At 30.7% G+C, this 15,198-nt stretch overlaps 3 protein-coding genes across 3 annotated transcripts in view; 2 read left to right on the top strand and 1 right to left on the bottom strand.

Annotated features, from left to right (window-relative positions):
* The window catches only part of LOC116186004, a 23,263-nt gene extending 22,599 nt beyond the window's left edge, over nt 1–664 (top strand). The window contains exons 3-4 of the mRNA XM_031511992.1: nt 248–554; nt 644–664. Coding sequence (XP_031367852.1) covers nt 248–554; nt 644–664 — 328 coding nt within the window. The remainder of the gene's footprint in view (nt 1–247; nt 555–643) is intronic.
* A 72-nt stretch (nt 665–736) lies between these two features.
* LOC116186007 lies at nt 737–2,418 on the top strand. Its single transcript, XM_031512004.1, has one exon. The coding sequence runs from the start codon at nt 741–743 to the stop codon at nt 2,253–2,255; it is 1,515 nt and encodes a 504-aa protein (XP_031367864.1). The 5' UTR covers nt 737–740; the 3' UTR covers nt 2,256–2,418.
* A 2,970-nt stretch (nt 2,419–5,388) lies between these two features.
* LOC102678172 (homeobox protein goosecoid) lies at nt 5,389–15,192 on the bottom strand. The gene is made up of 3 exons (XM_006618792.2): nt 13,746–15,192; nt 11,767–12,056; nt 5,389–5,857 (listed from the first exon to the last, which is right to left on the bottom strand). Exons 1-3 carry the CDS (start codon nt 14,230–14,232, stop codon nt 5,645–5,647), a joined length of 990 nt encoding a protein of 329 aa, XP_006618855.1. The 5' UTR covers nt 14,233–15,192; the 3' UTR covers nt 5,389–5,644.
* Between the last annotated feature and the right edge of the window lie 6 nt (nt 15,193–15,198).

Raw genomic sequence — 15,198 nt, forward strand, 5'->3', positions numbered from 1 at the left:
TGAAGTACAAATTCAAAAATCAATGGATTGAAAATATCATTGTAAATCTTTTTCGATGACATTATTATCAACATTCTATATGGAATGTTTAATAGTTTCTTAGCAAATCTACTACATATAATAAACTAACAATTTTCTATCAAATCATTTCATAAGTTAAATCTTTTAATTAACTTACAACATAAATTCTTATTATTTTTACTTTGTATTTAATTTATTTAACATAACATATATATATTCTTACGAGATACAAGTATGCTTGGAGCGCAAACATCGATTATATCTATGATCACGCGTGGATGTTATACACCCATATTGGTATGATGAACATCAGGGAGAAACAAAGGCTGGACGATATCGTGGTGTACAATTACAAGTACAGCATCGAAGTGAAATTGATTCAAGAGCTGAAGGACGTTCCAATAGTCACGGATATTCCATGGGATTACGAGGAGAAGAACATGAAGCAAAAAATGATCATGGAACGTAAGGATTTGATAAACGTTAAACTAGAGGTCGGGTCTGAAAAAATAACTGACGGACAAAAGATGCCAGTTCACAAAGGAACCAAAAAAATCGAAGAATGGTTTGATAAATTAAAAATGCGTTATCGTAATTGTATAATTCGCACTACTCGGTTCAGTCTTGCGTTCTGGAAGGATAATCTATTCTGGTATCTGTACAATCCATATCGTTGCAACGAATTCGGTTATTGGGACGACAATGGATACGCTTGCATCATGAAATTTTGCTCGAAGGAATCGCTCAGAAGACATCTGATGATCCTTCTATTAAGGGCCTACGTTTACAGCCCTCCAAAACCAGAAAAAGAGCCGAAAAAGGAACCGGAAAAAGAGCCCGAAAAGGAACCAGAAAAGAAACCAGAAAAAGAACCAGAAAAAGAACCAGAAAAAGAACCAGAAAAAGAACCAGAAAAAAAACCAGAAAAAGAACCAGAAAAAGAACCAGAAAAGAAGCCGGAAAATGAAAAGAAAACTCCCGAGGAAGCTAAAGAAGCAGAGAAACCAGCAGAGGATGTGACTGAACCGAAAACCGCGGATCTACCAAAAACAGAGAAGCCAGAGGTACCAACTACCGAAGAAGCCATTTTCGAAGAGAAGTTTTTCACGATTCAAATCTTTCACGTGACCCATCTCTGTTGTCAAATCCACAACTTGAAGTTGCTGCAACGAGGGGCGCCCAAGCCAGCTACGCGGCCCGTGAGGAAGAAGACCATCGACGATTGCCCCTTCGATCCTCTAGACATGAGAGATCCTTGCACGATCGAGCAAGAAGAGGGCGATCTGAAGGAACCTATCGAGACGCCAACATGGTTGAAACTGAATAAGATCACTTGGGCCAAGGGGTTGACTCTCCCCCAGAAGAAGAAGGGGAAAGAATTTACGGTAGGGAAGATGCGGTGGCATCAATACGTCGTGGAAGAATCGAACAAATTGTTCTCGTTGTGGGGCGAGATTCATATCACGGATGGGATGTTCGAGAGGGAGAATCGTGGAATGCAAACGTACGCTTGTTACGTGGTTTGCGCTGGTATGACCAGAATCATGGCACCGGAATATTGGAGCTCGAAGATCCTCGACGTGATCGTTATGTGCGGTGACAGATATTATACGCACAGTAAATTAGAAGCGGAGTTCAAGTCGACCAAAAATGAATACAGTCACGTGAATTGTTGGAACAGATACTTGATGAGCCATTTCAAGATCGGCGAGACTATGTTCGAGGCGAAGGTTTTGCCAGCGATTTGCGGTAGATTGTACGCAAAATCGGGCAAATATCTGTGGCAATCGATGGAGCAGATGTTCCTCAAGTACAATTTTGGCATTTTAACGTGCGAGAGCTCGTGTTTGGGTATCTTCAAATTCTGTGGAGCTTATTATATGTGCGACGTGAACTCTTTGGGACCACCGTTGTTCAGTTATGGTGAAGGAGCCGTTTATCTATTGAGAGCAACGTATTTCTTGAAATTCGTCACGGTTCTGGTATTGACCATCGGTTCACCGGAATGCAGCCAATTCGCGTTGAATCCTATCGAGATATTGAAAGTCGTGGATGTTGGTCCATCCGTATTCCCCGTTACAAGAGACAAGAAGGATAGGGGTAAAAGGATACCCAAAACGGAGTGCCCGTATGACGAAGAGAAGAAAAAACAAATGAGAAGGTGGAAACACAAGAGGGCGGAAACAATGCGAACGATTGATAAATTGTGTTGTAAAAATCAAACTGATCGTTGATTCTCTTTTAAATTATCTTGTTGTGAACGTGTACATTTTGTTATGTAAATTTGTGAGAAATGTAAAGAGTAATTTAGTTCGAATTCTTTATGAAATTGTCTCTAAATTGAATTATTATTATTATGATACATATTTTAATCTGAAAAAAATAAAGAATCGATATTAAAAAACTTTGAGAATTTTTATAATTTTTAATACTATAATTGAATTTATTGGATACGTAGTGAATTAAAACATAAAGATCATTATTAATGTTGCATATTTACAATACAATACATTAAGTAATTATTAAATAACTGCAAAGTAATAAATGTATTTCTTTTCGATGAAATATTATTATATTATTACAATTTAAAATTGTAAAATAACATTATATTTCTTTCACAAAAATATTATTAACTGTAAAAATTAATTAAAATCTGGAAAGGTTAATAATGGCATTAAAACGTTGAAATATTATTTGAAAATTATTTTTAAGTAATATTTCAGTTATTACTAAACTCCATTTTAAATTTTCAAAATAAATTTACTTTGTTTAGTATTTATAATAAAAATTCTAACAAAATTTTTCAATCAAAATTATTTCATGAAACATAAAGATCATTATTAATGTTGCTTATTTGCAACATAATACATTAAATAATTATTAAATAATTACAAAGTAATAAATGTATTTCTTTTCGATGAAATATTTATTATAATTTAAAATTGTAATAGTATTGTATCTCTTTCACAAAAATTTTATTAACTGTAAAAGTTAATTAAAATCTGAAAAGGTTAATAAATTAAAAAACTTAATTTAGCAAACGGATTAAATTTCGTTAAATTACATTAATCGAACATGCAAATAATCTTGATAAAGATTACTGAATTAATCGGAAAATTCATACAATTAAATTTTAGCAATTAATCACAAAATTTAAAAGTACATCAATCAATAATATTTTTTTTATTCGCTACCATTTGAAATTTTCCCCAAAATTACTTATACGAATAAAATATGCAATAATTTTTATTCATTATTTTTTTATTAATTATTAAATCAGATTTGAAATAAATATTTTACTTTTATTTATAAATAATATAAATGCATATCAGATGATATATTATTAAATATCAAGCGTAGTAAACAGATTTTTTGTAATAAATTTACAACTATTTAGTTAACACTAAAATGTTAATAATAAAAGAAATAAAAAAGAAATATCTATGCAATAATATATAATTTAGAAAATAATATGATAAGATATGAAACAAATAATAGCAATTTAATTTAAAAAAATTTTGAAAAAGAAAATAATGTTAATTATATATTTAATATAAGTAATATACAATATAAAATATTAAAACATTTTATGCACGTATATATATATGTATTGTACATATTGTATCTATTAATAATTTTTTATTAATAACTCGTTAGTAAAAGTTAGTTAAAGCCAAAACGAAAATTTTTGCAAAGAAAAATGTTGCTTGAAGTTATAAATCTCCAGTCTGAATACTAAAAAATCTAATATATGTTGCATAATATAACATTTTCTATATATAGAATTCGGCCAAATTTTTCATAAGAAATTATCCTATACCCGTTTGCTCTTTAGTTCTGTAAAAATCTGCAATTTATTCAATCACGCTATGAAAAGTATTACATCTCAAGAATTTAATGAAAATTATCAAGACAGACTAAAAAGAAAAGAAAAAATATTCGATTTCGAACAAACAAAAAAGAGATCTTGAAAAAATTACAAAAACTTTTCGAATAAAAAATTTGAAAAATAGAAAAAGAATTGGATTTAAGTCGATCGTCTTTAGATTGCAGTACAACAACAGCGCGGAATCTATTAAACTTGTACCGCAATAGAACGTCTTAGTTCTTGGTCGCCCCCCGGATTTATGTACTTACCCGAACTTAGTTCAAACTTTCCTCTCTCGTGTAACTTACGGTGTCCATGAACCGGCTAACTGCTCTTTCACTCCTATCGCACAATACTAATAATATAATCGTCAAGGCACGTAGAACTAAGTTTCAACTACAACGTTCGTGGAAATTGCCCGGGGATTTTAATCACTGATCCACTCTGTAACGTGAAAGTCGTGCAGGATACATTCCTCTGGTGAAAGTGATCAGTGGATAAAGAAATAATATATAGATAAAGTAATTAGAGGATAATAGAAAATTTTTTAAATATTTTAGCTATCTTCTAATCGATTTAAGTTGTGAAATTTATTAAATAAATTTAATAAATTAACAAATAATAATTTTAAATAGTTTTTTTTAAATTTACAATGAAATTTCTCAGTGTATGATTATGTATGACATGTGTTAGATTTGCATTGAAACTGTAATACAAAAATTTGCGAACTAGAATTACTTTTAATCATTAACAAAGATTTAATAATGATTTAATGATCATTCGAAAGTCGTTGAATAATTTAAAGATATTTTTTAATTTTATTTGTATTAAGATTTATAAAGAGATAATTATTTTATGTTAATTTTTTTTTGAATAAATTGTCAAAAAATAGAAAAAATATTAATCAAAATATAAATCTAATAATCAACTTTTAGATATAATAAATTATTATTTAATTGTTAAATATTTCTAATTTTTCGTTAATATAAAAACTTAATACTTTTATTTACTTTTATAAATATTTATACTTTTATATTTTTTAAATACAATGAAATTTTTGTTTTATTAATCTCATTAATCACTGTTTCTTAGTATTTATTTCTATTTCTATTATATTCTATAATGGAAATGAAAAAATTATTTTACGAAATAATATTTTCAGCAAATATTTTTCCATATTTTGAAAAAAAATTATTACAGATAAATAAAGACAAAAAAAATAATAATTTAATTATTCATTTGATGGCGACATAATACCTGAATCGTTTACCATAAAATTTTTTACAATATTTAAATTCCTGAATCTAATTATCGATTTTTATTGAAATTAGTTTCCATTTCAAGATAAAATATAAAACTATATTTTTATTCTATAATTACCAATATCTCATTATAAATCATTCTATTCAACCTACAATCTAACGTTAAATACTTAAATCGATCTTCGAAGGAATAAGAACGGAAGAGTGAAAATAAAATCCCATTCTCGTTTCATATCTGGGAATCAATAATTTATTTCACTACCTATATTTTACACATCGATCGTAAGCTGTATGTACAAATATATTTACATCCTAATTCCGTATTTACACACGTTTGTCCCCTGTAACAGGGAAAAACCAGTCTGTTTTGAATCTGTTTTGAATCGTCGTCAACGAGAAATAAAAACGAAAGAAAAAAAAAATAATAATAATAATAATAAAAAAAAGAAAAAACAAAGAAGAATAAAAGAAGAGTTTACAACCAATATTTTGACTACGCCACTTCGAGATCCGAGCTGTCGGTGTCCTGTTCGTGTTGTTGTTGTTGTTGCTGCCTGGTTAATGTCAAATGTTCGGGTACTTTGACTGTAGGCGTTGGCACGTTGTCGTCGGCCCGTTGACGTTGCTCCAGCTGAAGTTTCCGCATACGTTCTTGCTCTTCCCTTTTCTGTTTACGCCACTTGGCACGTCGGTTCTTGAACCACACCTGGAATAGGAAATGTTTGATGAGGAAATCTCATCGTGGTCCACTGGTCGCATTTATTTCGTAGGTATAAATTCTTGTAGCGCGCGGGAAGACGATGATTCTTTGTTAGGAGAATGCTTGAAATCGAAGCGAAATATTGTAAATAGAGCCTCGTATAATATAGCTTCCCTTGCAATTTTTTGCTTGGTAAATTTTCTTTTCATTGTTTCATTGATATCAAGTTAAAAATAAATTTCGAGGTATCTTGTGTTTTCTGTAATTTAAAATCAATTGCAAAAGTTGTTCATAATCAATTATCTTATGAGAAAATTCGACTAATTTAAAAATTCTGATTTTTAATGAAAATTTGTATATATATAATATGAAGAGGATAAGTTATTTACATGAAGTAATATTTTTTGAGAGGGTGAATTCAATATTCAAAATTTTTCATGTTTCGAATACAATTTCAAAATAGGAATATTACAATAGTTATGCAAGAGCAACTTAACTTTAAAAACAGACAATTTTTAAATTTAATTATACTTTATACTTATTTTTTTATAATTTTTACTTATTTTAATTAATTTTTACTTTACAGATTATACTTTATAATAAGATTATATTTTATATTATAATTATAAAGAAAATGAAAAAGATATTAAAACTTAATTTTCATTAGTTATGCTTTATGTATTCACAAAATTTGATTAAAATCAGAATTTTTATTGGTTTTAATATAATAATATCAATAAAAATTTTAATTCTAATCAAACTTTGTTCATAAATTTTGTATGAAATGTATGAAGACTTTTGTGAATTATTTTATCAAGTTAATACATTATTTCAAAATTTGTTATTTTGAGCGAAAGAATTATTTAAATATTAGGTTGCTTATGATATATAAAAATATGTAAATACGTACAGAATATTTTTCATAATATATAATAATGTATATATAATATATATATAATAATAATGTATTTATTTTATTAGAGAAGTTTGAAAAATAATTTCGTTTATATTGTTCTTAGTAATCATAAATAATTTTAATATAAAATTTATGCTTTATTTTGTGTTATTATTAAGCGTCAATTTCTATTAGTTTATTTATAAAAATTATTTAAATAAAAAATTTCAAATTGAAAATAATTATAATAATTGTAATAATGTTTATCATGTATAAGAAATATGTAATTTGACTTATGATAAGAAATTTCCTGTTCTTGTAAAGTATAAAGTAAAAATATATTATATTATATTATATATATATTATATTATTTTTATTTACCATAATTAAAATAAATAACATTTTTTATATATAAATAAAAATATATATAAATTCTTTGTAAAAAACTAAATTTATAAATTATTAACTTGATATAGATAAATTGATAGAATTTGAACAAAAGAATATTGAAAATATTTATACAGAATTTAATATTCCGACATTTTATGAAGGAAAATGTTTTATCTATAAATTTGAACAAAATTTATGAATGTAATATACTATATTAATAAAGATATCATGAAATCTACTATAGATATCTAACTAGAGATATCCTAATCTATGGATTGTGATTTACAAAAGCTTATTACTTTTTAGAGAATCACTATTATCATTTTTAATTAATAAATTAAATTTTAACTTATTTATTTTAATATCTAATTATTATATTGTCATTTTATAGAGATAATCAAAGTGATTTTCTCATTCATTTAAAACCATTCAATATTGCTAATCATTCTGCGATAATAAAACTTGTTTGTTAATTTTTTTAAACTTTTCTTATCTTATATATCGTAAATTTTTAATTTAATTTTAATATTAAATTAAATAGAAGAAGATTCGAAGCAATTCAAAAAAAACAATCATACTCAATCATTCGCTTATCGTATCGAAAAATTGCCAAATATATCTTAATTTTTATCAAGACAAGATACAACGCTTAATTGATAATCACCTTTACCTGCGCGCATTTCATCGAGAAGACTTTTAACGAGGCGCAGGAGCCAGAGAAGATCAAAAGGTTTCATCCCACGTTCGAAATCAGCATTTGTTCTTCACGCTTGTCCGACTCGATTTAAACGAAACCCCCGACAATCAATACCTCTCGGTTGTTACCGATAGATGTTTCATCGTTTCAAATATCGCATTGATCTCTCCCTTAACCGTTGAATTATGCAATAATCACACAGCATTGTATCCGTTCCTGTTGCATCGTGTATATTTTATACGATATATTTATTTACGCGAAATCATCACATATACGACATTTATATAAAATATTTTATATTATTGTGTTGTATTAGAAAAAAACAACTTTTCTTCATTACCAATTCATCTAAATATACTTGTTTTTTATCATTCGAGAAATTAAGATTTATTTATTTATTTATTTTTATTTGAAGAATTATTCATTAAATTTTAAATTTTTCTTCAATTTCGATTATACACTTACTAACCAAAATTAAGAAACAAATTAATGAATTTATATATTTATATATTTGTGTATTTCATCTTCTGAGATAAGTAGAATTAAAAATAATATAGAGGGATAACAATTTCACTACATAAATAATATTTTTTTTTCAAATATGCATTTGCATAAGGACAAAATAAAAAATGAAAAATATAAAGAAATTTTTCTTTATTTTTATCAGTAAATATATTTAATATAAAAATTAACTTGTTTTTCAAGTTAACTAAGCTTACATTAAAATATTTATAACTTTAGTTTGATGTATACAATTTGTTCTTTAAATGATGAATTTAGAAAGAGAAATTGTTTAATATATTTTGCAAGAAAGATAAAAAATATAATTTGTTCTTTTGACTAAAAAATTCTGTGGATATTCTTCTAATATGACTTTATGCAATTATCATTCATTATAGAATGAGATTGCATCAATAATTTTATCAATTTTATCAAAACCATCTTTTTTTAGTAGATTCGAAAATTATTTAAAAGATGAAAAATTCTCGAAAATAATAGCGATTATTAAAAAAGATTAAAATATAAATAAAATAAATAATAAAAATTGTTTGAAAGAAAAAACAATTATTATTATTATTATTATTTATTAGAAATAATATTTTTATGCTTATCCAATCTTAAGTAATTTATAATATGCATAAAAATTATACGATCTTTTTAAGTCAATACTTAAATAACTTACACCTATGATATATCATATAATTATAAGTAATTATAATTTTCATCGAATTAATTAATTTTGTATATCTAACGCGTATAAGATGCTTTTACGTTTTTGCTTTTACAACAACAGCATCGTTGTTCGTGTTTCTGCATTCTGTTGATGCAATCACGAGAATAGGAAAAAGAGCGTAACGTCGCGCGTCGTGTAAACACACAGCTTCTTTCCAAACAGGGAGGAACCGAGTGCCTTAGGCCCACCTCTCTCGAGTTAGTATTTCTCGTCTTTTCCTTTATTTCCCCCGTTCTCCTTTCGCTCTCTTTTTCTCGTTTCGAAAGTCGCCTTTCTACTAATTCTGTACAAACATCGAAACTCTTGCTTCAATGCGGCAGGTGCGCTGCAGGTATATGTTGTTTCAAAGTCTTTAAAGACTCTCGAGACAAGGGATTTCCTTTGGCAAAGCCGACGACGCGGGTGGCCTGTTGGTCTACGATAAGTGTGAATGACTTTGGGATTGTACGATTGTTCGAACAAATTGCCGGACGCGAATAAAGAAATTCCAGGCTCGTGTCCCATTATCGCAACATCACGATAATTCTTAAGAGGCGGACTTATCTTTCACGGTGTTGGGTAAACTTTGGTGTTTAGGATATTTCAACGAGAAATAAATGTTTATTATAAGATTATTCGATAAGTTTAATTTAAAAATTGAAACAAATTACATCTTTTAGGAAAACAAATTTTAAAAGAAATTAATATACAGATAAGATGATTTCTCTTTAACATTACGTACGAAAAAAATTTTTTTTAATAACTATATAATTATAATAAATTTAACGTATACGTTATTCGTAATTATTAAAATATTAAATCCTTAAAAAAAATAAAATAAACAAAGAAAAATTTGAAAAAGTTTTATTACTTTTCGAAAACTATATTTATTTCTCAAATTAACCCTTCTATAAATATATTATTATATACCTATATCTTTAAAATATCTTTATTTTTTTTTATAATTAGTAAATATATAATAGAAAAATATATTAGCTTGTATTTCTTCTTATATAAGTATCTTCTTTTCAAAAGGCGCCTTATTCGAGTAGGAGCAACAAACTGAAACTGAGCATCGATCTTGTCGCGGGCCTTCTATCATGAAGCAACAATACCGTGGCAGAAAAGGGTTCCTTCGACAATTCAGTCTCAATGACACTGTCCTAAATCCTTTGAAACATCCTTGCAACCGGTCCATGTACACATCCATCGAGCGATAAAAATTTTGATTTTAATTCCATAGAAAAGCACCGATGCGACTCGTTACACGTTTTATCAATAAAAAATTACGTTTGACCAATTAGCGAGCAACGAATCACATCGATTAATTACATATAAGAGAGCCTCGTGACAAATTAACGAATTGCACGCGCAATGTAAATCTTTACGACATCAAATACACGAAACGTTATAAACGTTATAAATTCTACATCTCCCTTTCCCCAATGTTTTGTATGCTTTTACATACATACGTGCATGCATAAGTGTGTGTGACACACGCGCATGGTCGAACATATATATATATATATATAATTGAAGTAAACACATTATCGGCAAAGCTTTTAATCTAGCACGCAATTTGTTGGCTCGAGTCAAACGACGACCGATAAATACCGGCCGTAAATAATTTTAATGATCTCGTTAAAGAATTATGAGGCTGCGGCATTAAGGCGATAAACAGAAACGTTCGAGGACTTCCAGACCGGAAAGTGGACGGCATATTTTGTCATCGGTAGAAATTATGCGTGTATTCGGAGCCGAAGAGTTTCTCGACAATCCGAATGGTCAATGTTTGTTAGACGAAAACCTAATATTCACCTAGGCCCAGGACAGTAATTTGTCAGTTTAGCCAGTAGCCAGTAGCCGATTATGAGACCTCTAGAGGATTTCGACGTAAACTTCTCACGACGCTCGAATTTCTTCTCATTCAGAAAGGAGAGAAAGAATGAAGATAAAAATAAAGAATGAGAATACGAGCGTTTGTTTCTTTAAAGCTAGATTTTATCCGTTGTAAAATTCTCACTGTTCAATATTTTTATATTCGAAAATGAAGAAAAAAGTAGAAATGAAAAGGAAGGGAGGGAAGAAGAAGATTAAAGAAAAACTAAATTCATCGTTGTGAAAATAATCATTTTGGATGTAATGATAAGATTGAATTTCTCTAAATCTTTATAGTTTTTTGATTATATTTTATTTTTATACTTGTTTAGTTATTTTATATTTTTTAATTTTTTCTTTTATTTTGTTACGTATATTATTAATTATATTTATTCCATTATAATAAACATTTGGGAAATCACGCGAGTTTTATTAATTAAAATTTCTTGTCATAATATAATGATGAAAAAAGTATTTTTATTATATCTTTATCTTTCAATTTTTTATTAAGTTCCACATTTCGTAATATCAAATTTTTGTAGTGATAATTGTTGTAGTGAAATATTACCGAATGATACGTAACATTTTATTTCTTTTTAATTTTAATTTTCATATTACGATTCAATACAATACAAAAAAATTTAACGAAATTTAATTGAAAAATAGAAAAATATCAATATAAGTACAAAGAACAAAAATAAATCTAAATTATAAATACTAATAGAGAATATAAAAAATTTCTTCGAAAAGAAAAATCTTGCATTCAAAGAACTGAAATTTCATAAGCATGTACTATGATAAATGTAAGATCTTGAAATATAACTTATTTTTTCTAAACTCACCTCGATTCGTTCCTCCTTGAGATCGACCTGAAGAGCGAGCTGTTCTCTCAAGATTACGTCTGGATAGTGCGTCTTGTCGAAAGTGGCTTCCAGTTGTTCCAGCTGCTCTTCGGTGAATATCGTCCTATGACGACGTTTCCTCTTCGCCATCGGCCCCACAGCCGTGGCGTTTGGATTTATTTGATAGGGATGAGCCGCGTGATAAAAGGCCGGTTGACCGTGAAGCGAAACACCGGCGGCTGCCATTGCTGCCACGTAACCGCCGGAATATAAACTAGGATATGCTGCAGCTGAAAACGAGAAAAAACTATCGTTAATAATATTAAATTAATTCTATTTCTTAAAATGTTACATCGATGAAAAATTTTTATCAAAAGTAAAGGAAGCCATCGATCTCTTTGATAATAATCGCTCCATTTCTGGAAATTGAAGTATATTAAATATCATTTCTCATTTCGTTTTAAACATATCAATAAAACGAAAGGAAGAGAATCATAATAGAAGTATGATATATATATATTGTACATTATTTCAAGTTACCTCAACACGGCTAATTAAAAATTAAAGCCAATATTGAAACCAAAGAATTTCGTAAAAAGATACGAAAAAAAGCTATTCTTTTCTTAAGTATAGATTTTTCATTGAACGTCATTCTCAGCTTCCCAAATAAGAATAAAACAAATACCTATTAGTTCACTTCACAGGATGAAAAACGTTACTATTTTCCTAAAAAATAGAAAGGAAGATAAAGAAACAAGAAGGAGTTAAAAGAAGATTAATCGAAACGTGAAAGGTTTCGCATTTATCACCGATAGAGCGATGAAAATTGTAATAATGTTTCTCAACAATTCTCAACCTTATTCCGCGTGAAAAGGGAACTGGGAAAAAATACTGGGAACTACCCCCCGGGTCCCAAGGGATGTTTTGGTTTAAAATCTCGAAGAAAGCTGCTTAGAGGCGACGTCTCCGCATAAAAATGTGCGAAGGGTGGATGCTTATGCTTTCAACCGCGGCGTCACTCGCGCTTCTCTCTCTCTCTCTCTCTCTCTATCTCTGTGCCCCTACTCTGTCTCTCTCCGTCGAAAACGCCGAGCGTTGCATATTTTTCCTTCTCGTTTTTCATCTTCCAACACGGGATTGCAAGGAGCTAAATCGTTCGCGCGTGATCGAAACGGATTGCGGATTTCAGCCTGCGCATCCCCAATCTGCGCCGAGGTTCTTGCGGGTGAAATACTTAAAGCCCTCGGGGGCATAAAGGAAATTTCGTTGCGGAACGCGTCGGCCCACCCGCGAGGATTTACGCCTTCTTTCATTTTTACGCCGCGGAGATCCAGCGCGGAGGGGACGCGTGTAATATACGCGGAACCGCTGGGCAAGCTATTTATTTCCGAATTAACGAGGGATTTCCTTCGTGCGAGCGTTATGTCTCGTCGATATTTGCTCGACGCTGAAGATGAAGGAAAACATTCGACGGACAAAGACGGATATTCACTTTATAAGTTAATAAATTAATTGATAATCAACCGATTTCAATTTTGAAAATTATGCAACGGAATATTTCGTCGTTGCTTCAACTTTATTTCTACATATGTAGATTTTAAATAAAATATATTAAAAACTATATTGGTTTATACTTTTTATGCAAAATAAATAAGATTTATATAATAATACCTTTGACATTAAGATGAAATTATTTTACGATACTGAAAATGTTACATTTTTATAAATATTATTTTAGAACGTTATTAAAAATAATATAATTTTTATAAATTTGTAAAATTATTTCAATAATATTTCAAAAATTATCTATTCATCTTTTAACTGAAATAAAAGAATTCAATTACGCCAAGAAATTTCATCGAATCGATGAAATTATAAAAAAAACACATTTTTCCTATTTCTTTCCATCGATCCAACCGATTTTTCGTCGAAAAGAATCTTCCACCATTTAATCCATATTCGGAAACGGAACAACTCACCGAACAAGTCTGCGGATGTGAACGCCAGATGATGGATCTGTTGCTGAAGAGGATGGATCGGCGTGGTCCTCGACGGCGATCCCACGGCTTCCGGGTTTTGAATGATCGATCCAAGGCTACTTGTGCTGGTGGGTGTCATGTTTCCTATGGGTCTAGGCGCTAAGATGTTCTCGATGGTGAAGGCGGACGTAGGGGAGGACATGGTGGCCGAGGAACTTGGTCTCGAGACCTCGCGCGGTCTGAATCGTATCTCTTCGGAGCTCAATGGACTTCTCGAAAACGTTCTGTCGCGTCCATCGATCTCGTGTCGCCTCCCAGTCACATTTTGCTCGTCGTTGCTCTTCAACTTGTGCTGCAAACTCTCCGGCGAATAATTGTAGAGATATCGGTAGCCGGATATTCCGGGACCATCTTGAAGAGGGCTCGACGGCTCCGTCATCGGAGAACGCGATCTGGGCGAATCACTCGCATAGGTACTCTCTACCATGTTACAGGGATCGTTGTGAAATCGAAACTTTCGCTGGTACAGCGAAATATATATATATATATATTTTTTAAACGTCCCTATTGACGAGATGGCGAGTATCGAAAAATGTATATCACGATGTATAAACTCAAGTTGCTATAACCTGAGGGAGGGCATTCTTGAAGATACATGTATATACATTTCGATGTACACTAAGGTTTATTTCGATACGCTTGAAAATGACGTAGAAAAACTTGCTTTCGATCGTTGCTACGAAATATATATGGAATTGTACAACGCTGTCACGGTCAAGCGTTCGTTATTCCGAACAGATGTGTAAAGATCACATATCAAGAACACCGATGAAAAATCAACGCGTGTAAATATAAAATATATTCAAGTCCGCGATGATGAGAAATTTCTCGAGATCCCTTTCTGTCCCATCACAAACGGTTCACCAAACTATGCACTGTCTTCGATTTCCGTCCACTCAAATACCCAAAAACCTTATCCCCCACAATTTTCGTACCGCGTGTACTTCCCCGACTCGAATAATAATATATTTTTTACAACTCTGAATAAAAATCGAGCTTGAATCACTGCTTCATCGATCGCCAGGCTGAAAGGGACGATCGACGATGGTTAAAAAAACGTTAACAAGTCGATCGGATCTAACCGGCAACAACGGAAGAGGTGTATTTGCCGGCGTATTTTGGAGGACAGCCACGAGGACGAAATCAATCCGACGCCCGTGTGCAGAAGTCGGGATGTGCAGCGAGTGACACCGATGATAAAGGATATCCGACGACTGGTCCAACTCCGGTGGTGTATGTACGCGTTGACCTCTGGGGGGGTGCGCTTAGATTCGCCGGCATCTACGTACGTACGGGTAGCCACCCCCGTATTAGTGACAGAGGGACAGAGACACCCTCGAATATATCCAGCGAAGTTTTGCCGACACTAAAGCGGGGCGTGGCTCACCCTGGC

This window comes from Apis dorsata, unplaced genomic scaffold (assembly GCF_000469605.1).
Source record: "Apis dorsata unplaced genomic scaffold, Apis dorsata 1.3 scaffold_376, whole genome shotgun sequence".
Taxonomy (NCBI): Eukaryota; Metazoa; Arthropoda; class Insecta; order Hymenoptera; family Apidae; genus Apis; species Apis dorsata.